This window comes from Anarhichas minor, unplaced genomic scaffold (assembly GCF_050575085.1).
Source record: "Anarhichas minor isolate MPS153535 unplaced genomic scaffold, ASM5057508v1 ptg000073l, whole genome shotgun sequence".
In the NCBI taxonomy this organism is placed as follows: Eukaryota; Metazoa; Chordata; class Actinopteri; order Perciformes; family Anarhichadidae; genus Anarhichas; species Anarhichas minor.
The window spans coordinates 176,656-199,235 of NW_027466519.1; the positions used below are offsets into that span (position 1 = coordinate 176,656).

The window sequence follows — 22,580 nt, forward strand, 5'->3', positions numbered from 1 at the left end:
TGTACCGGCTCATGCAGGGACACATATGTCCACACACGCTCGCTCTGCAAGTTGCGATTGCATGAATTATGCAACGCTCCGGTGATTGCAGTCCGCATCTTCTCACAGTTCTGCAGAAGTGTTTTGTGCATGTGTGTGTGTGTGTGTGTGTGTGTGTGTGTGTGTGCGTTGCTTGTGGTGCGTTCCAGCTGGTTGCTGGCCTCGTCTGGGTGACATTTTAATGGCTGCACTACTGCGAGAACAGAGCTCTCTCTCTCTCTCTCTCTTCCCAACACGCCAGTTGAAGTGAGTGTGCTGGCATGCATGTTAGGTCATATGAATTCATGTTTATATGCATTTTTGTACTTGTACGCGTCTGTGCTCTCTGTGTCCGTGTTTGATGTTTGCCTGGTAAATGTGTAAGTGACAGTGTGCGTAAGGCATGCATGTATTTCTGTGTGTTTTAAGTTTGTCGCCTGTGTCTCTGGTGTGTGTGTGTTGTGACTAAGCGTGGGCCTACTGTCCTCCCCAGAGTTTCATGGCGTACATATATGGGGCCCAGGGTGATCCCTGGCTGGCCAGATGGCCTGGCTTTCACAGCACCCACTGGGGAAACTATTGGAGAGAGTTTTCTCTTTATTTTCACATTTTCTCACTCGCTTCTTTCCCTCTTTGTTTTTCTTTAGCATTCACTCTTCTTTCTTACATATCATTTTGCATCCTGAGCATTCTGGTATTTTTTAACCTAGGTGTTATACTCATAACACCCCAGAGATGTAGGAGAAAACACAGAGAGCTAGTTTGTGTCTGCGAGTTTCAGATTTGGAAAAACAAAATGTCAGGATACTCTGTGTGCAGTTCTCATCGATTGCCACCATAAGATACACATACCATTTACTGGTGATCGTTCCCCAGCTGCTGAGCAGTTCTTTCTGTGTGTACTTGCAGTTTGAGATGATATCTATTACATTTAAGTGTTGTTGTTTTTTTAATTAAAAGCTGTTTTACTGGATTTACAGAAATCTCTACAATAGACGTTTTTGAGTAAAATGTTTTCATGCCCAGTATTCATAATTTACGGAATCATGAGAATAACACCCAGGTTGGTAAATACCTTTTGATTCATAGAGTCCCCTTTCCTAAGTTCAGTATGCCTGCATTTTCTTGTTCATCATCTTGTACATTTCACCTCTTTCCACCTCTCAAGCCCCGTCTTTCGCTACTTCCCTGCTCTCCTTTTTTATTCTGTTTTCTCTTTCACTTCACTTCCTCCTTTCTGTCCTCCGTCATTTTCACCTCTTAACCCCCGTCAATCTCTTTCAGGACTAAAAGAACTGAGGACATTCATGTCTCAAGGGAGATTCAAGTTTCCCTGTTTCCCTCTTTGTGTATCTTATCTTATCATTGCATCTTTTCCATTCCAATTATTTTCTGCCGTTTCGCTCTTCAGCAGCAGCAGCACACAGAAACTTCTGTTATTCTTAAAATGCATGACAAGCACTGCAGATCCGGTCCTTCAAAATGGTGTGTGTGTGTGTGTGTGTGTGTGTGTGTGTGTGTGTGTGTGTGTGTGTGTGTGTGTGTGTGTGTGTGTGTGTGTGTGTGTGTGTGTGTGTGTGTGTGTGTGTGTGTGTGTGTGTGTGTGTGTGTGTGTGTGTGTGTGTGTGTGTGTGTGTGTGTGAGACTGTGTGACTGAGCACAAGCAGAGGCATGGCAGCTTGGTCCTCTACATGCCTCTCTCCATCACTCTAAGCCACCGCTCTCTCTCTCGTCCAGGTGCGAGCTATGCGTCTGTCATTTGTCGGAGAGCTCGGCTGGGAGCTGCACATTCCCAAAGACTCTTGCCTTCCAGTCTACCATGCTGTCATGGCTGCTGGTGCAAAGCACGGCATCATCAACTCGGGCTACAGGGCCATCGACTCACTCAGCATAGAGAAAGGTAACTCGGAATAAGAGGCCATAGTGTAGATAACAAACCCTAAGCTACAAATCCAGCTCTTCTTTTGGTGCTTCTCACAGCTAAAGTCTTTGCTCTTTCTCCTCCCCTGTTTATCAGGGTACAGACATTGGCATGCTGACCTTCGCCCAGATGACACTCCCTTGGAGTCGGGGCTGGGCTTCACCTGCAAACTGAAGAGCTCGATCCCGTTCCAGGGCCGTGAGCGGCTGGAGAAGCAGAAGGAGGAGGGGCTGAGGAGGCGCATCGTCTGCTTCACCATTGATGAGTCAGTAAAGCCTGAGATTATGTGCCAGTCAGAAAGACATTAATGCAAATTAATGGAAAAGCAGAAAGTGTGAACACTGTAGTACATTTTATAAAAGCTTCCTGTAGTGAAGCCACTTAGACATTTTACCACAAATTGATTACATAGAACCACAACCTAAAATAGTTTAGACAATGGTCTCACATAGAGAACAAAGTCCTTAATATTGATGCATTTTCCTAATGTGCAGTGAGACGTGCAGCCACAGATATATTGTGTAAAAGCATCAAGAAGCAGTTTAATGGAACATTATTGAACTTCCCTGCTGTGTTTTTCTTTTTAGACATTTTACATGCTAGATTTAAAGTTAATACATTCTTTGTAAATGCAAGACCATACTGGAATTTTAAAAACATTTCTGTCTTTTTCTATTAGATTTTCTTTTCCGAAAAACGTATAAAACATTCAAAATAATTCACACTTAGTTAAGATTCTAAGATGCAGATACATTAACTGGTGGTGTGGTTATTATTAATATTTAATCTTCAGATGGAGGATAACCTCTTCGAATGAGCTGAGCAAAGTCTACAGCAATTTGCCATCAAGAGAACATTGCTTCTAGTGAAAGAGATGTTATCAGAGTGGGCACATTCTGTTTAGTCCTGACAGTAATGATAAGTGTGAATGTGTGTGTGTGTGTGTGTCTGTATATTCAATTTTGTTTGTGTAGGAGGAAGTCAGTCTGCTGTGCTGGGAGATGTTCCTGTGCACATAAAAACATATTTCATTAAATATGCTCTAAGTTTAAGTCCAACTTTAATTGAATTAGTGGATTTTGTGAGTGTGTCTGAAAGGAACAGGGGCACGTGTGTTGTTTATTTGAACGAGGTGAAACACTCCCTTCTCTTCTTCTCCGCCAGGAAAGTACCGATGTTCGGTCTGGAGGCCGTTTTCCGTAACGGCACTCCTGTTGGTCACCTACGACGTTCTGACTATGGCTTCTATGTCGACAAAACTATTGGATATGGATACATCCGCAACCCTGATGGAGGAGTGGTAAAGGCCTTAAACACACAACACATATATGCGTATACCTACACACTGTATCCCTTTCGTTAGCCTCTTTTATGGTTCTGTATTTAATACGTTTTGTTTCCTAATTCCTAATTTGTTTCCTAATTTTCTTATATTTGCTTGGGTACACCATAGCTCTCAGTTGTCTTAATGATTAGAATGAATACATACACTTAACTAGAAAAAGAAAGTACTGTATTTGTTGTGTTTATTCAAAATGTAAGCCGGTAGGTGCATCCGTCTCTTTCGTCAGTCATGTCCCACCACTCACTCTACACTGAGTAATGAGTCTTATTGGCCAGTTTTTTTTTTGTGTGTTTCTCTCTCGATAATAATACAGACACACACACACAGAATAACAGATGGAACATCAAACAGAAGGATGGAAGCAGCAAGAGACACACAAAATATTGGTTGAAGTGGTGTGCTCTAAGGCAAAACATTTTTTATTCAGAGAAAACCTTCTGTAATTTGTTTGAGTAGGAGTGTGTGCTCAGTACACACACACATGGGCACGCAGTGTGTGTGTGTGTGTGATAGCATGTGTGCCCTGGTGTGTGTGTGTGTGTGTGTGCGCTCATATCCATCCCTGAGTCGTGACCTGCAATGCACAACAAAGCGGATAGACCCTTGGCTTTGTCGAGCACTTCAGTCTGGAAACGCACTCACTCAAATGCGGACACATGTGCGTACACGCACACACACACACACACACACGCACACACACACACACACAGGTCTGAGGGATCTAGTCTCCTGTCACTCAGTATGACAGACCACATCCCCTACAATCGCATCACCGGCTTCAACAGAAGTAAGTGTGAGTTAGAAGTGTCTCTCTTAAACAGACCTGCGTATAGGAAGCAACACAAGTGTCTGCACTCCTCTGTATCTCTTTCTCTTCCTTCCTTCTTTGTGTTTTCTTATTTCAATTCACCATTTCACTGCTCTGTGCTATCGTGGTGACTAAGGAAGTTGGTACAGTACACCATTAAAATGTATCCCCCAATTTCATTTGGCTGTCAGACCGACAAGTGAATGTACTCCCTGATAAATAAGCTGGTAAAGGAAGTCAATTCATTCAAGTCACAGTGAAACAGCACATATAGCACATTTGACTTCTGTAATGTGGCGTATTTCCCAGTGAAGTGAGATATGTGGGCAGGGTTTAATTACAATAGGGATTTAAATCAGGTTCCTCATATGGGATTGGATCGCTTTAATGTGGGCGTGGCATGTGCCAATATTGCTCTGTTAGCTATAACTGCGGACGAGAAAAGAGAGGTATTTTGATATGAGAGTATTTGGCATTCAACACAGGCACATAGGATGTATTTTGTTTAATGTAAATGCGTCTTTAAGTTTAGCTGGCTTAATCTGGAGCAGGGCTGCCTAAAGTGGGGTCTGCTGTGAGCTGAGCCGAAGGTAATAATTCAATAAAACAAACTATTGACATAAGGTTGGTGAAGATGCCAGTGTGAATGGCATAATCCTTGGAACTAGCACATCGATATGTCATTGTGTTGTATAAGTTGGGTTTAGATATACTGTGGAATCACTTCCGAAACATGGGGTCGTTTTGTATCTTAATAGAATAGTTATAGTGGCTGCAACGTGGAAGTAGTAAAAACCATGCGACAGAGTGACAGATCAGTGGCAGAGCTGCAGGGAGGGAAGAGGGAGTCAGTCAGTGAAAATGAGCTCTCGGGGTTCCGAGGGAGCTGACATTGACTCATGAGTGAATGGATTGCTTTCAGCGTTTTTATAGCTCCTGCGCCATTCTTTTCTGTCGGATACGAACGCCGTGAAATTGTCCGTTCTGGAGCGATCCGCCAGCCGGGAAGTGTGGATTAATTGGTCATCTCATTTTTCGCTCTCTGTTTTAATCTCCGTCGTCTCCTCATCTCCCAAAAATGTAAATTCCCTCCCCTCTCCCCTTTTCATCCTCTGATCTATCTCTTCCTCTCCTTATCAGGTGAGTGCCGATTTCATAAAGAGCGGGGAGTTTACACTGGAGAGGATGGGAGTGACGTACAAGGCCAAGGCCCACCTCAAATCTCTATTTGACCCTGAGAACAAACGTGTCAAGGGCATCTATGCTTGAGAAGGACCACGACAACTGAAGAAAACGCACTCTGGTTGGAGAATGAGGCTGAGAGAGGTGCACGGTTTGCAACTGTGATATTTGTTTTCCGAGCGCGGATGCAGCCGTTTCACTCTGAACACGTGGGACTCTCTGTCATAACTGTGCGTCTGAAAATGTGATTATTTTTTTAAAGATTATGTCTGGGATTTAATATAACTGGAGGGGAAGAGATGGAACTGTTACAGATGGTCTAAACTCTGTATCAAAGATATAAACGGTGCTGATTTGAATCTGGTATGAATGTTTTGATTGACCCCGTCTGGGTTTGAGAGTGACACTCTTCTCTTGTGAGTAGCATTATTATAAAGACAATTTAATTCTTATTGTGTCCAGTAATCAACATTTTTTTAGCACCTGCGTAAACTGGAAAAGAACCATTTGTGATCCAGCTGACTTGATTCCTTGATTGATCTTAACAGCATATGAATAATCTTTAGTATTAGAAACAAAAACTAAACTGAACAATAGTTGCTCTTTTCAAACAGTCAAATTAAGCTAATTCAGCATGTTTAAGCCATAACGCCAAATACATTAGGAAGTCTAAGACAACAGTAACAGATGCATGTGTGTGTAAAGTAAATACCGTAAATTCTCAATTAGTGGCTTAAAAGAGAAAACTACAGCATGCCTTTTATTAGGGAACAGGCTAATAAAAGGTTGGTGTTCTAATTATGTCCTCTTAGTGCACTGTATTGTATTATGATGCAGTGCTGTAATATTTAATTTCAAATGTATCCTATGAGGCCATAGATGATCATATTAGGGAATACAGCGATGCTCAAACGTTACACTAACCCTTGTAGCGGTTTGAGTCAAATTACAGTAACTGATGTTTGTCCTGATAATAATGACTGAAAACAGGGTTTCACTGGCTTCCTTGGTTCTCAGGCAGACAGTGTTTATCAGAGTTGGAGGGAAAGGGAGAGAAAAAAAGCACCCTGAGGCACAAAGTACCAGCCGCGGACAAAACACTGCTGGAGAAAAAGGACGGGGAAAGACAAGAGTTATCAGAAAGCAGCTGTTACAGATGGAAACCGCTTGTTTTCTGATCCCTGCCCCCTGTTGCTGTGCTCTGCGGCGTTAAAACTGCTGCCGCTGTCGTTTGCAAACTCAATTCTCTTGTTCTCTGTTGTTTTTTTTTTAACAGATGCATTTTATTTATAAGACTTGTCTACCAAATCAGGCATTCTTAAGAGCTCTCATTTTGTGTTGTATTGCTGTTAAATCAAACTCAAGGGTCAAACAAACATCTGACTTTCACCCAGGAAACCAGTGTTCGTGTCCTGTGCAAAACTAAAAGGAGTTTGGAGTGAGGGTGTGTTGGCTTCACGCTATAGCCCTCCCAGAAGGGGGCATAATTGAATCTTTTTACAGCGAAGCAGCTTTAGGAGGTGTTGAGCAACACATTAAACAACGCCTTGGCCTCCTAATACTTTCAATTAAAAGTATGAACGTAGTACTGTGGATAAGTGAGTATGGCAGGACTGTATTGTAGAATTTGTGTAATGAAAGCTACATCGATGAAATAGGTACTTTGAGACGGGTCTTAATTTGATAATTGACTGAGTCTACTCATGAATAATTGATGGTGCCTTTATACACTCTGTGTGTGTGTATACATACAAACTAAAACTGCAACTGTTTACAGGTTTGCTTACAGGTAGCTCTGTTTGAAAAACTGAAATCAGGAGTTGAGGACCTTGATAGCTAATCCATGTCTTAAATGCAGCTATGACAGTGATTAAAGATTTGTTTTTTAAAAACAAAAAAATCAGTCTACAAGCTAATTGCAAAATTTAATTTTTGTTCTAACACGTAACATATTTTTTGATATATTATACTTGTGTTTATATCCACTTACACCAACACAGTTTAGGCCAAACATAAACCAAGAGTTCATCACTCACCCTGTGCGAACAGCAGCCAACAAAAGTGTGTGTTGAAGTAGAGGAAGGCATTTGTATGTATGGGCTCCTACTTGCTGTGTTGCTGCACGTTCAGCACAAAATGTTTGCTAATGTGGGATGATTCATCGATTCAGCCCAGAAGGCCATTAATCATTGAAATGGTTGTTCTCTGTCGTGGCTCAGGTTAATAAGAAGATTTCTATGGGAAATGTGAAGCAGACTAATAAAACACTCACTTCTGTCCAAAGGTATTTTTTCAGTTTACAGAATTTCTCTTCCTTCTATGGTGTGAGGTGAATATCGCAGAAGTCTTGATTATGGAAAGCAGATGTGAAATGTCTTGAGAGTTGTTCAAATAACAAAAATGACCATTCAAATTGAAAACGTGATGTTAAACACTCATTTAATCTGTCCAATGCAATTTTAATAAATTCCTTTTTAAACTGCCAACATTTTTTGTGACATTTATTATTTAACACGCAATAATAATAAGGACACACAGGGGCATGTAGAGTAAAAGAGTGAAAATTACACAGTTTTAAACTGTAAAAGTGATGAATGAAAATGGAAGTCATTTTATTTCTTTATTTCATAGCAAAATAATAATATTTTCTTTTCAATAACGCAGCAGAAGTTAACGCTGTTGTCCCATGCAACAATTCATTAGTCACACTTTTATTGGTTCGTTACATGCTAATCCCAATTCTCAAGTCCTTGTACCGTACTTTGAAACGAGACATATAAATAGGATTATCATTCATTTGTGTGTACTGATAATAACATAAGACAGTGGATATAAGCATATAATTACAGCGGGTGTCAGAAAACCCGTCTTCTATCCCCAAACACACAAAACAGCGGTAAATTCTGCAAACTCACATGGAGCTTCTTTAACTTCCTTAGGTCAGGGGCCCTTTCGTTGGGCTGAAGCCTGCCCTGATGCCCCTCTCCTCCGCTCAGACAACGGGTGCAAGGGGTCGGCTGGTGGGATGTGCTCCTCCCTCACAAGGGTAGCGAGGCTTTTCAAGGATGGAGGTAACCACCGGTATGGGCTGTTTGTCCCACTCTCCCTGGAGAAACAGATTTATGATATTGGTGACGTTTGATGGGTTGTTTAGCAAAACAACGGGTAGTATCCTTGATATTAGATTGCAGGTTTTTATTAGATAACTGCACAGTTGTTATAGAACAATATATCGAACCTGAAAAATACACTCGGGGACATTTCTTTGTGGTTTTGAGTGTATTTTTTTATGGCACATTGCTTCAAAACTGTGAAAAGGCTGCTTCTTTTCACATGGTATAGTTAAGCAGTGTTTTTGTGTGAAATTCTCAATTTCAGTTCAGTGTTTTGCCAGTTTTATCTGTCAATTACTTTCTGCGCTATCATTGCTGATAATCTCATTCAGTGAAAGTGAAAACAGGTGTGCATCGTTATGTCCTCCAAGCAGTGGGTGGTTGGTGGTTGGACGCTGTCGAGTGCTGGGAGGAAGGCTAAAACTGTTCAAATTGGTGTGCTTGTGTGTGTGTGTGTCTATATCTATATTTAAACGTATGAGATAACTAAGACATCTAAAATGTTATTGCGTATTCTTTGAATGCTTTGTACCCGTCTAGCTCAGCCTATGTTTGCCTGAGCAGACGGTGGGTTGAGAGGGTAGAGAGCCGGTCACTTGTCTGCTGCAGAAAGGTTGAGAGGCTGCAAGTTGTCCTTCAACCTCACACATTTTTGCCTCTTACCATTTTGGTTAAAAAAAAAAATCATCAAAATCTATTTTGCAAGAGCTCCTGCCTGTAGTTGGTGCATCGCTCCTCATTCCTTACTAAGTATTCTGCTGCCCTGAAAATGAATGCTCCTGACAGCATCCGTTTCTGAAGAGATTAAGCAGGACGCGTCCTTTCATGAGCCTCATCCTGATGTTTTAAATGACATGCTGGTTTCCAAACCAGCTGACTTCATGTTAGGCTACACCTCGAAGTTGTGCTCTCAATGTTTTCATTCACACGCTGGAGTCAGTTCGTCTGCATCTGGCCTGGTTTGCAAAAGAAATTTGATCACGGCATCTGTACATTTTTGAGTTTAATTGATTTATTTGCTCTAATCCAAATGGAACAAATGCTCGAGTGTGTATGTGTTTATATTACAAGTTAACAAGCTGTCCGTTCAGCTGATCAGACTATTCTGTCCAACTGATGCTGGTCTGTCTTTGAACTGGTTTAATTGGTGGCTTGGCAGTCGTTTGCAGTGCGTGTGATCGGGGACTTACAGGAAAGAGGCGTGCACTCGACTCGTTACAGTGCATGGAGATGGGGGCTGTATTATAAAGGGAGTCCAGCACTTCTCCAGTGAACGCGTCCCACTGTAGCTGAGAATACTGCTCCGTCACACCAACCTCACTGCACACACACTGGTCCTTTCCGTTGAACCTGGAGGGAAGAGCAAGAGAGAGGTTGAAGGAAAGTCGATAAAAGTAGGAGGCGGAGGGAGATTGAGAAAGGAGGAATATGTTGGAGGGGGGAAAAGCAGTTAGAATTGGCATTAAGAGAACACAGTTTCACTTTAAAGGACAAAGCATGTGGTTTTCCGAGATTAAAAGAAGTAATCACATCTCTGGTTTCGGGAGTGAAGGGCAGTGGTGGAAGGGGCGAATGCGATGCTGAAACCCCAAAATTGCTTCGTCACAGAGGAGATGGAGGGGCGGATGCAAAATGAAAAAAGATTGAAGGACATGGGGGAACAAGCAAAAGATTTCAGGGAGAGAGAGAGAGGTGTTTTGTGCGTGTGCTACCTGTTAATGAAGGTAAAGTATTTCTGCAGGTATTCTGCTTCAACGTGGCTCTTGCAGAGCTCCAGCTTAGTTCGAGGGTAGTAGTGAATGTAGTTAACACACATTTCGTCCATGATGCTAAAACCTCCCTGAGGACACAAGAGATTTTGGATGGAGGTGGAGGAAGGTGTAGATGTTTAGTACAGAGAGCATATGTAAGTATTAGGGAGGAGAGATTCTGTTGCTGTTGTCAGTGTTCAAGGTGAATTTACCACTGTAGGCTTGCTCCTATCTTCTGTGTTATAAGTACACTTTGTTATGAGAACATCACCCTGCAGGATCAAGCACAGACACACCAGCAGGTCACCTTCTTTTTATGTTTAGCAAAGACCACTGAGGAGAATTTAAAGGTTACTCACAGAAAATTAGTAATTTAAGAGAGCAAGCGGGCAGTTTTTTTTTTTTTTTGCTGTGTGGAGCCCAGCTGCTGCGGTTTTGTCTTCTGTCTCCTGATAACTTCCTATCACAGCTCCAATTTCACAGCCTGTCCCTATTTCCACTCCAGTTAAGCACCTTATGCAGCGGCGAGGTATTCTAATTCAATACTTTAAATGCAGTGGGAGAAAAAAAAAACCTACATCTGGGCCACGACCATTCAGACCTAGTTGGCTGAGCTCACAGAATAGTAATTTCCCATTCTTGTCTGAATGTAACATCTGCACAGTGAAAAACTAAAACACATAGCAGTCACTGCTTTTGTCAAATGCAGGCGTAGGGATCAACTATATACTTACAGGTAAAATATTCGCCATTTTCTTTAGAAGTCGGATCGTCTGTAAGAAAGATGACCAAAAACAAACACAGTCCATTAAAATGAAAATCCACCCAACATTCAATTTGGGGATTCTTGTTGTTGAACAGTAAACCTAGAAGTTAGGCTGTAGTCTGTGAAGTGATTAGAATAATGCCAATGATCTTAGTGGATTGAATAAAACAGTGCTTTGTTTTAATAATAACATTCCTTGTTACCACTGGACACATTTTTACAATGCATTTCCCTCTCTAGCATCTTAAGTTTGGGCATTATTGGACACTTTATTTATATATTTACACAGCAAGATGAAACACTGGTTGCTCTTGATGATTTCCTTAGAGGCAGCTTTCACAGTTATTAGCTCTGTGTGTGTGTGTGTGTGTGTGTGTGTGTGTGTGTGTGTGTGTTTGTGGGGAAAGGTCTGTTAGCTTTGCTGCGAATGGTTTGATAAAGTCTTCATATGCCTATAATGAGGCTGCAGGATTTGAAACGGCACCACCACACAGGTACAGTCAGATTAGTCTAACATCAACAGCAGCTGGAGATTTTATCAGGCGGTCTAGCAGATGTCCTTCTCTGCCCTGTGTGTGTGTGTGTGTCTACCTGCCCCAGGATATTGTGCATTAAAAAAACACAACAGATGTTGTCTGCTGTCTCTTAACAATGTTAATGATGTTGTTTGTCAGTTCTGATCTGATGTTGAGTTGATCTTTTATTTCATTCATTATTTCCTGCTGCTGTCCTGTGGATGAAGAGTGTGCTATACCTTATGAGGCCTGCTATGATTGTGACTGATCGTAGGTTTATAACTTTCTGTAGAATACCGTATTTTGCACAAGAGCTCCAATAAAAGCTCACAGTATTGTATATTTACTCCAACAACTACTAAAAATGACTACTACTGTAATATTTTCCTACTTAATTCCTTGAAACTCTAGGGTTTTAACATATTTTCTGCAACTAATTCCTGACATAATGTACCTATGCTTGTTCTTCTAAAACCTATATGGGTCTGCTGTAAAATTAACGACGAATTCTAAGCCTTTATTTTAATGAGGTGGGAGCTTTTTTTTTCTTTTAAAAGGTGCAGTGGAAGCAGAGGATAATCTTTGTCCCAGTGGCACACGGCTCAGTGTGATATGAAGTAAAGCTCACTTTGATCCAATCTAATACAGTATGAGATACAACACACGGAGGTAGATCTCCGAGTTCCTCAGGGCAAACTGAGCCATGCTGTTGCTCACCTGGTAGTGAGTACTGAAGTGCTGGTCCTCCTGTACCACCTCCAGCTCTTTGCCTCCCCTCACCAAAACTGTCCTCACCCCACGCCCCGTCAGGTGGGTGTGCAGCTGGGACGCAAATACATGGATTCCTCCTGGAGGAAAAGCCTAGATCGACAAACAGACGGACAAGGAAACAGACATTTTAAGGTCAAGCTCCAACCAGGATTTTTGTGCTTTAGGGACCAAAACCTGAAGAAATATGTGGCACGCCAGCTGGAATATCCGCCCAGCATTCTTTTGTTTTTTGCATACGTACAGTCTGGGTACACCTGGAGGTGCAATATCCACTGAGGTAGAAGGTGTGTTGTTTGGGTGGGATAGCCATGATGGGAGTATAAACAAGCCCCAGCTCCATGATCCCTGCATCGTACCGCCTCAGACTCGGGGTGTAATGCAACCGTATCCCCGATGAGTCCCTACGGCCTGCGTGAAGAATATCATGGAAGATTGAAATATTCAACAAACAACTAGTTTACCTGTAGATCATATTACAATTACATGCACACAATCGTAACAGAAAATAACTATAAAGCAAGAAAGGGAGGTGCTGAGAATTGGGAGATATTTATGTTGGATTTATGCGTATTGTAAGGTCAGGTCAGGATAACAAAGGCGAAGTCTGTGGCGACTTGTACGGGCGAGATCAAAAGGTATATCTGAACATTTTTAAATGAATCCATCTGTTCAAAATAAGCCCAGCACTCATCGGGAGAGGTACAGAGAATCCTGCTGCGCGTGTGTGTGTGTGTGTGTGTGTGTGTGTGTAAAAGAGAAAGAAAAAGACAGAGGGCATGTGTTACAGGATGTGCTCGAGTTCAAGTGTGTGTCAAATAAGTGTGTACTGTGTGTACCAGATTTAAGGAGAGGGTTGTTGTAATGGACCTCCAGACGAAGGAACCTTGAGGAGCCTGGTCCACCCACAGGCATCCCTGCATCAGGAGGATAGTAAAAAGCCTGCAAACACACACACACACACACACACACACTCTTTGCTCCTTGGATTCTGAACTGTTCTGCTTATCGTGGCAAAAATACATTTTTCCAGTCACTGCTGGCCCCATGGGCGTCAAACCTCCATGCTTTTATCAAGGAAACTTGATTTAATCTCGCTTCATCATCGGTGTCTTCAACTATTTCAGACCACCTTTTAAGCCACTTCTGCTGATAGACACAATTTGTAATGGAAGAGAGAATTGTTCAATTTAATCTGGTTTAATGTCATAACAGTAAAATCCGTAGAGACTTGCAGTCTGCACTACAACACGCATCTCTTTTTCTCTAGTGCTGTCTTCTTTCTCCGCATTGTTTCCCTCTTCCTCTCTTTGTGATGTGTTTTTGCAGGGCCACGTTTCCCTTCTGATGCGGTGCAGGGGAGAATGAAACAACACTATTAAGAGGTGATGAAAGAGGCCTGAATATTTCCCACCTAATCTTGTCTTCACAGCTCATGGCTCACAGAAGGCATCCTGCTTGTTTTCGTTTGGCTGGCAGATAATCCAATCAGAGAGGGACCGGGCTGGCTGTGATACAGTGGGGAGCGGAGCAGAGAAATATGGTGACACGCTCACCGGTCCCTGTCCTCTTAGCTTTATGTGACCAGCCGGCTGCTTGCTTGGTCAGCCGGCTGGATGGTTGCCGTGGAACATAAGTGGGGTGATTTAATGCCTGAAAGATGACTGACTGACTAGCTGGCTGAAGAAACAGGTGTTTGCCACCTTTTAGCTGGTTGATGAGCATTGTTGACGAGCAAACGGATTGTTTCGGCCACTTGGGGGGCAGCTGAATAAGCCGTAACTCAACATTGAGATATTACCTTCTAACAATGTTAGCAAACTGTTGCCTACAGCACACACAGACTAACATTAGCATTCATTCGGAGTCGTGTTTCTGACCACCTGATGAAGTCCACTATACAGCTGCTGTAGTGTACAGTGCATTAATAAGAGTTGTTTTTTTGTTGTGGATATTTGCATGAGAGTTTACTTCCCACATACAGACTCCGAGCTCTTAATAGACTTGTGCTGCGTGTGGGATCCTCTTTACAAGGTTTTCTGCTTGCTGTTCTAGGCTCGAATATTACTTGCGTAGGAGTATTTGTTTATCTCTCATAATGGATACGAGGACAGGACCAAAATCAAGATTCATTCCAACTCTTTTTCAATTAGACACCTGCAATGTGTATTAAAAACATGTCAATGCATGTGTTTATTCTGCTTTATCTAACGTTGTTTGTGTGGGGTTTATTGTTGCATCTTAAAGGTTAGGACTTGGCTTTATTGGCATCATAAAAGTTGTATTCAGGTAAGTGGTGAGAATATGTTTGTAGCACTTCTTTCTTTTTCTTTTGTTTCAGGGAACAGGGAGTGAACATAGTCAGTGGAAGGTGCCCGTAAAGGACAGAAGTAAGGAGATGTGCGTGGGCGTCTGCTTCCCATCATACCTCAGCACCCATAGCCCATGCAGCGAGCACATGGCGGCAGAAGGCGAGCTTGCCCGGCTTCATCTTGTCATCACAGGAGCCGCTGTACTCTGGAACGTCGCGGATATCCGGAGAACATTCAAACACTTCCATGTGATGCACGATGGCCTCGTTACCTGGAGTTATCACTGACTCATACTGACAGAAACAGAGAGAGAGAGAGATGGAAAAAAGAAACAAGTGAAAAAGTGAGAATCGTGTTCTTCAACACCGCTACCTCAGACCACATTTTAAACTTGAAATGTATTAAATGCTACATACTGTGCGATTGCTTTAATATCTCATAATACTTTACGTTTTTTCACAGAGAAAACTATAAGGATGTGAGGGGATGTGTTGTGTTAATACATTTTCTTAGATTTATTTTTCCAACCCTATTGTTTTGTTAGGCCCAGCTGGTAAACAAGGAGCAATAATAAAAGCGTGTGCACAGTCTCCATCCAAAACACCCACTTTACTGTGTAAACCTCTATGTTCTTTGTTAGAGGCATTTATCAGCTATACCATAATAATGTGGTTCTTTGGCATGTTTTCAGGCAGCGTCTGTATGAAGCACCAGTAGGTGGTCTCTTGATTTGGGATGACGACATTTGGCGCCACGACGTCCAGCGTCTGCACGTCTGGAGGCAGGGTGGGCGACGGCGTGTCGGGGCGCAGCATCAGCACTCTCTGAAGTCCCGTGTGGATCCGGGACAGGTTCAGCTGATCCAGGGAGGCGAGTGGTTCCTCCAGAAGTCCATAGATGATGTGCACGGTTCCCTCCTGACCAATCGCAAAATAATCAGAAAAGAAAGCATGTAGCATGATGGCTGCAAAGCACAGCACAAGCAGCAGTTGTGTTTCTCATATGAATAGTCTCGAATGGCAAACAGAACTTTTCATTATGTTGTCATGGTGATGACCATTGGTTTTGTGTCTGCAACTTAGAGGTCTGATGCAGCACCATGGAAACCATAATCATTTTAATGAATGTTTCAGTGGAAATTGTGCTGATCAGTCCTCACCTGAAACCACGAGCTCTCCATGATGATCACTCTCATTGCTTTTTTTGTAAAACATGCACTAAAGACAGCAGTGGAAATGTCACAAACTGCAGACGCACACCCTCCCTCCCACACACACACATGTACACATTCACAAACTAACACGTACAGCGCAAATACACTATGTCGTTATGTTACACGGATGTGCACTAAAAAAACGCCATCTTTCCCACCTTACTGACATGTTATCTTCTCGCCACTTGTTAACTGTCAGGTTCAGGATTGACAGACAGGATTTTGGCTTGAGGCCGTGCAACATAAGTAGCAGCTATGTCATTTTTTGGGGAATATCTGCAAACTCAAGATTCTACAAAATAGTGGATACAAAGGAGAGACAGAGGCATAACCAAATGTCTCCAATAAGTGCATATTAGACACATCATCCCTGACATGTACACAGGCACACACACACACACACACAAGCACAGTGTGGAAAGAAAGACGTTACACACCTCTATGAGGTAGTCCCTGGGATCACAGGTACTGAACGGTCTCTTGAAAAGCAGGTAGAATCCGTCAGTTTTGTGTGTGGCTTCCATCAACTCGTAGTCTTGTTGGCTGTCCAAAGAAACGTGACCCTCATTGTCGCTCCACGCATCCTGAAGGACAAGACGCATATCATTAACACCAGAGAGACGCAACGAAACATTTAAGAGGATGTTGAAATGGCCCAGAAGTAGAGTAGTGGGCCCATTTCAGGGGAGCTTTGTGTCCATACAAACCAGGTGGGAGAGTATTCTAAATAAAAAGGGCAGCTACAATTTTATTGCAGAAAAACAACCAGTAGTTGAATTTAGCTGAAACAAATGTTTATAGGGGAAGGTTTATTGAGACACAAAATAAAGATTTTTTTACTTGCCAAATTAATGTCAACTAGAGGAAAAGTGATGTTGCTATTGTTTGTTAATTTTAAGGTTAACTCCAGCCCAAACAATTGTTTTCAATGAAATCAGTGAAACAGCGGCGGTTGGTGTTGTGAAACCTTCCCCACCCGGTCGGTGTACAGGATACATCATACATGATACTCTGCCAGGAGGCTTTGCAAGAGCTCAGTCTATCTGCTTCTGTTATGTTTCTCACATTCATATCTGTCCAGAATAGCACCTAAGATCGCTGTATTTCTGTCTCCCTCTCGGCCCTTCTTATGTAACTGTTCCACACAAACTGCAAAAGATGCTGAAGCCAACGATCTTGAAAATAAATACATTATATATAAATCTGGAAAAAAATGTGGGCAGTATACAGTGTATGTTTTGTGTGTGAGTACATAATACACTATACTACAACCTGCAGATGAAAGTTATATATTTATTTATTTTTATCTTTTTATAATTCTGAAGTTTTAAGCCTTGAAAATGCAACAATGAAGAGTTTTTGCTTGTATTATTTAAATACTTTACATTTAATTACATAATAATTATAAAGCACCAAAAGGCACAAAACTAAAACCAAACCATATATCCAAATCAAAAAGTATCCTTGATTATCATAATGTAGAGAGTCTACCTCAGTTCCCTATCCTACTGGAGGTCTAATTTGTTCAGCGCTGTTCTAGAAATAGCAACATATGGAATAAATGTGCTAGTATAAAGGGACAGACTAGATTTATGAGACACAAGTATATGTCACCCCCATCTTTCCCGAAACTCTGATGTGCATCATTCAATAGAAAGTGTCCTCTGGATGCTGCCTCTGGCCTCAGATCTAATCACAATAGAGATTCACAGCAGAGATTTCTTCTTTGTGTGTTTTATCTCTGCTGAATAAGTCAATAAAACTTTACATTTTAATGGAGTTGTCTGGCCTTTCTTTGTTTAGAAAAAGAACATTTGTATCTCGTATTTTTTATATTTCTATTTTTATTCCATTGATAGCGATCAGCATTAAAAGATATACAAATCTGGGGACCCTAGGCATTAAAAGGTTAATACATTCTGTCGCAGTCCATTAGCCATTACCGTGATGACAGCCGCAGGAAAGCAAATATGCAAATAAAGAAATCTTATATTTGTTAAAGCCGTGTGTGTGTGTGGCTAAATGAAAATGAGACATTCTACACATCTTAATCATCACAGGATTCAATTTTGATATGCTAATAACCGCTAATAATTCCCCAAAGAACTTCAGCTATTAGTGCAGTTTGAGTGATTTCCAATTAGCAGGGGCCGATAACATCCTTTGTGACTATGTGATCATCACGAGGCAAGCCGTCCGCTGGCTCCTCGTGCAAAAACACCAATCTCACGCCTCGGGGACCACAGACAGATGAGGGAAACCTCCATTCCTTAAGGACTTCATGTAATCCCTCTGCATTTATGAATTTGACGAGTGAGTGAGAAAGAAGGTAAAATGATTTGATTTTACACCTTGTGTAGAAAACTGCTTGATATCCACACCTTTTTAGAGGCAAGCCTTCTGTCAATTTTCTTTTTTAGATTTAACTCCCCAAATTCTTTTAAATTCAATAATTTGTAAAACAGATTATACAGATGACACAAATTCCTGCTTACCCCAAAGTAGCTATTAGCTCCAGAGTCCCAGAGCACCACCAGGTCAGCGTTGGTCAGCTCCCCGCGGTCGGACATCCCCAGGACCACGCCATGTTTGATGTCTGCCACCCGCAGCTCCATGTAAACCTCCTGGTCGGCGTAGCTGATGTTCCAGGCCAGCTGGAGATCCCCGCGTGGGTCGAGGGGCACACGGAAGGGCATGGGGAGAGGTGGGAGAGGGCCGGGGGAGGTTGATTTTAGGCCGGACACTTCGATAGCATTGGTGGGCCCCTGATACGAAGCCACCAAGATGACCATTAGAGCAGCCAGGGCTGTGAAGTACATGATGGTGATGTCCTGAAGGCGGAAGTTCTTATTGCAGATTCTCATACCCTAAACGATGGATCTCAATTAGTGTGGTAGCAAATTTTTTCACTTCTGTTTTGTCTTTCAGTCTAAAAAAAAAAAAATATCGTCAGCGCTGTAGTTACAATGCTGTAGTTCTATAAGAGTTTCAATTCTGAAACACTCACTGCTTTTGTCTGCTCTCCTTTCTGGCCACAGTAGACTCAGTATCTCCCTGGCAGTGGTCAGGTGAGGTTGGTTATTCTTTTCTTCTCATGTTTTCTATCCTCCCAGGGCCCTTGTTTTCTGAAAAGTTTGAGTTTCACTAATCTCTCCTGTCTTTAGGTTTCTCTGTTTTCAAGCCCTTGTGGGTATTGTCTCTTTCTTCTGAGCAACTGCTCCGTTTCTCTCTGTCTCATCCCCCTCCCTGGTTTTTAAGAGACTCCTCCCTTGTGAGTTGTCTGTTTTTATCCACTCTAATAGTATTACATTTGTTGAGGAAAATTGGATTGTATCCTTTAAGCCCTGGGGTCAACCATGATTCTGCACATCTGCCCGCCCCTAATTGATCCAAATTCAACCATGGCCATTATCAACGACAATCTGCTTAGACTAACTAAACTTTATTGCTCGCTCCATCTCTGTCTTTTTTTTTTGCTTTGGTGAGCATGTATCATACATTTTCTTGTACATTTCCTGACAAAAAGTATTCCAAACACTATATCTTTCACCTTGCTTGTTGTGTTTTTTTGATTCAAAGTGGATTCAGGGGGCAGCAAGCGACTGTTGAGGTGAAAACAAGGCAGTGATGCATTTCCTAAAGCCACCGCCTCAGGCGGCAGAAGACCTAATCAAAGTGTCAATTATGGGTTTCAAACACAAGAGGGACACATTCGGGGTTGGTTTAAAAGGTTAGTAAAGTCCCTGTAGAAAAGTGTTGTGTGCTTGTGTGCTTTGGCCTGTCCCCGCCTTCTACACACATTTGAGAATCAATACGGCATAAAAAAACATTACAAACAGGGAGCTTGACATTGCACAGAATCAGGATGTAGAGCAAAACAACACGCAGTCAAACAAAGAACTGTAGAAAATCTGAATTAATTAAAGGTCAAAATGAGGAAATGCATTTTCATAAAGTCATAAAAACACAGATACATTTATTAAAAAGAGAAACCAACATTAAGGGTTATGAAAGGGCGTATGAATAGAAATCTTTATATGCAGTCTGATTATATCACAGTTTATTCGTATATGGTAGCACTTCTCAAAACCAATGTCACAGAGGCACCAATCCAACACCCTGCAGCTTTTAAAAGGCTCTCTTCACACACAGGATATTTGGACATGTCACAGTAAAATACAATCAATGATGGCTGTTTTCCATTGAGCTGCTTCAGTTTCAGGATCCTGGTATTGTGCATGTTGCCTCAATGTCACACTCTCACGACTTACTGGGATTCTTGAATCCAACAGAGCTGTCAGAAATATTATTAGTACCACCTGCGCTTTTCCTACTGTGACAAGTCAAATGTCTGCAGTGGAAAAGACGATTACACTAAGTTATTTCACTAAGTGATTTCATTGATATGTTTTTTCCCCCTTCCCCTTAAAGCAGGGGTCTCAAACTCAAGGCCCGCTAGCCGAATCCGGCCCGCCACGTCATTTTATGTGGCCCGCGAATCCACCAGCAAAAAAAAAAAAAGTTTAAAAAAAATGAAATAATGATGAGATACCTAAACACACAGTCACAGAAGCAGCTCTTTGGCTGGTTACTGTACACTTGAAATGGAAATGTATTGTGAGTACATTGAAGACTACTTTAAACGTGTCTTTACAACACATGAAATACTTCACGTGGGATTGTGCAAACGCACCCTTGAAAGGATTTTAAGCTTTGAACAAAGTTATTGTAATAACTTGTGTTTGATATTTGTCTTTGATATTGTCTTTAATAGTTTGATCTTTGATAGAGTAATGTGGGTTTCTTAACCCTAAATTAAAAGGATTTAAGTTATAATAACAGAAATGTGCTTAAATATATTTTTACATTTATATAACTGCATGTACAATATTTTTACACTTGAATAAACAATAATCAAATACAGAGACAGTTATTTAACAATATGTTCGGAGTAGTTACATTTACACCGTCTTACATTTACAACCGGCCCTTTGAGGGCGACCGTGATGCTGATGTGGCCCAGAGTGAAAATGAGTTTGAGACCCCTGCCTTAAAGGTTCTATAAACCGGATTCAGAGCATTAATGTAGCAGCCAACAGCTATTTGCTATGTAAAGATATAGTGGAGTAATGTCTACCTAATCAGAGAATGAAGTCGCTCTCCCTCTCTGTGTGTTGTAATCTGAGCTTCTCTGTGCTTTGTCTACATACCTGTAGGCTGTTCAGCTGTGATCCGTGGGCTCAGTCGTCGCCACGTTGAGAGCCAAGTGGAGGCATACAATAAATATGCTCTGAATTCCGTATTGAGCACCTTTAAAAGATTGCTGTCAGTGGGTGAAGTCTTTAGTTGGAATGAAAACCTGGAAGGAAGATAGTTATTTGAGACATGTCACATACCCCAGTGACATCACTGTTGGGTGTGGTTACAGAGGCTACAAATGACCATGCTGACCACACCCAAGTGAAACAGGCTGTCAGCCAGAGAGGGCAGTGAAGCTCTGCTTTTCAGCCTGGTGTTTTCATTCTTCAGAGTCATAGGGATAGGGACACGTACGGGATGGATGGATGGACAGTTTGCAGGAGATGCAACCTCATTTGTACATCTCTTTTCATGTCATGAAGGGATGATTCAATGAATTTCAAGTTCCCGTGAATTCCAGGGAAGTCTCGTCATCAAATGTGCTGTAGGGTGAATGGGTGTTGGGACTAAATTCTGTACATGACGTCAAACCATCTAATCCATTTTCCGCAAAGGAAAAGGTTTGGATCTGAGCTGAAAGCGGAGAGAGCAGAACAGAGAGGCACAGACTGGTTAATGTAATAAAGGCTGTTAGTCCCTGAGGCAAGATGTGTGTCTCTGGCCTTCACTTGAGGCTCAATAATCTTCTCTTTCTCTATGTGTCTTTCTGTTTCGTTCCATCTTTTACACCCCAGCACTTCTACCTTTTTATCCGTCTGTCTCTCCTCTGTCGCACTGCTCTCTGCTACTGCTGATCACCCTCTCTCACTCTCTTCCTGCCATGTCATTTCTCTTAGATGCACACTTGTCTTTCTGCCGCCGCTACTGATGTGTCAGCAAACATGAACGCCGTAAAGTCAGCTGTGATGGAACGACGGAGAAAGAGGGGAAAGAGGGGGATAGAATGGGGGACGGGTGGGGAAGAACAGATTTAGGGAGAGAATGATGGTCTTTTGTGTAATCATGTCTATACAGTATGTGTGTGTGTGTGTGTGTGTGTGTCTGTGTGTGTGTGTGCGTGCGTGCGTGCGTGCATGTGTGTGTTTATGCAAAAAGCCTGGGGGTCTATCTGACATTATCCTGCCTAGAACAATCATCCAGATATTGCTCCCCAAACTTTCCCATCATGCTTTGCTTTCAGTTTCGGAGAAGCTAATGCATGGTCAAACACAAAAACACACACGGAGATGCCAAAATAATTAGGAGTCTAGGCGACAACTGATCCGTAGCTTATAAACATAGTTTTCTGTTATGTATGCATGGTTGGCATTGTATTTAGAGTCTGATCACATTACATTACAAGTATAATACAAAGCAATACTATTTAACGGTCCTGCAACATGTTCATCGTCTCAGAAACTGCATCAGAGAGATATTGTGTTGATTTAGCTCGATGGTAAATTATTTTAGATGAATTGGATTGAATTCGTTTGCTTAATAGTGTATGAAATCCCAGTAACACCTTTCACAAAAAAACAGGAACTACAGCCTGTCACGATCAGGCTTTGCCTTGTGTGTTCTGTGTGTGTTTTTCTGTATCCTCACTCTAACTGTCAGCCACTCCCTCAGCACCGGTCCAACCCCCTTCACCTGTCCCTGATCAGTAATCAAGCTCTCCCTCATCAGCACA

General features: G+C 42.0%; 2 protein-coding genes across 2 annotated transcripts in view; one reads left to right on the plus strand and one right to left on the minus strand.

The window, feature by feature from the left end:
- Positions 1-5,361, plus strand: part of sardh (sarcosine dehydrogenase) — a 32,167-nt gene extending 26,806 nt beyond the window's left edge. The window contains exons 18-21 of the mRNA XM_076079846.1: positions 1,756-1,918; positions 2,036-2,204; positions 3,104-3,239; positions 5,233-5,361. Of these exons, the coding sequence (XP_075935961.1) occupies positions 1,756-1,918; positions 2,036-2,204; positions 3,104-3,239; positions 5,233-5,361 (597 nt within the window). The remainder of the gene's footprint in view (positions 1-1,755; positions 1,919-2,035; positions 2,205-3,103; positions 3,240-5,232) is intronic.
- A 2,905-nt stretch (positions 5,362-8,266) lies between these two features.
- Positions 8,267-19,118, minus strand: dbh (dopamine beta-hydroxylase (dopamine beta-monooxygenase)). The gene is made up of 12 exons (XM_076079446.1): positions 18,208-19,118; positions 16,150-16,296; positions 15,159-15,416; positions 14,616-14,792; positions 13,027-13,129; positions 12,432-12,598; positions 12,137-12,280; positions 10,873-10,911; positions 10,351-10,410; positions 10,100-10,227; positions 9,578-9,737; positions 8,267-8,380 (listed from the first exon to the last, which is right to left on the minus strand). Exons 1-12 carry the CDS (start codon positions 18,574-18,576, stop codon positions 8,267-8,269), a joined length of 1,866 nt encoding a protein of 621 aa, XP_075935561.1. The 5' UTR covers positions 18,577-19,118.
- Between the last annotated feature and the right edge of the window lie 3,462 nt (positions 19,119-22,580).

What these genes read in the sequence shown, in the direction of transcription:
- dbh (XM_076079446.1), bottom strand. Translation starts at nt 18,576, where the DNA reads ATGAGAATCTGCAATAAGAACTTCCGCCTTCAGGACATCACCATCATG. An exon ending in GAGCTAATAGCTACTTTGGG is followed by an intron (nt 16,297 to 18,207) that starts GTAAGCAGGAAT and finishes CTTGTCCTTCAG; the next exon opens with GATGCGTGGAGCGACAATGA. An exon ending in AAATGGCGAATATTTTACCT is followed by an intron (nt 10,411 to 10,872) that starts GTAAGTATATAG and finishes TTGATCCTGCAG; the next exon opens with GGTGATGTTCTCATAACAAA.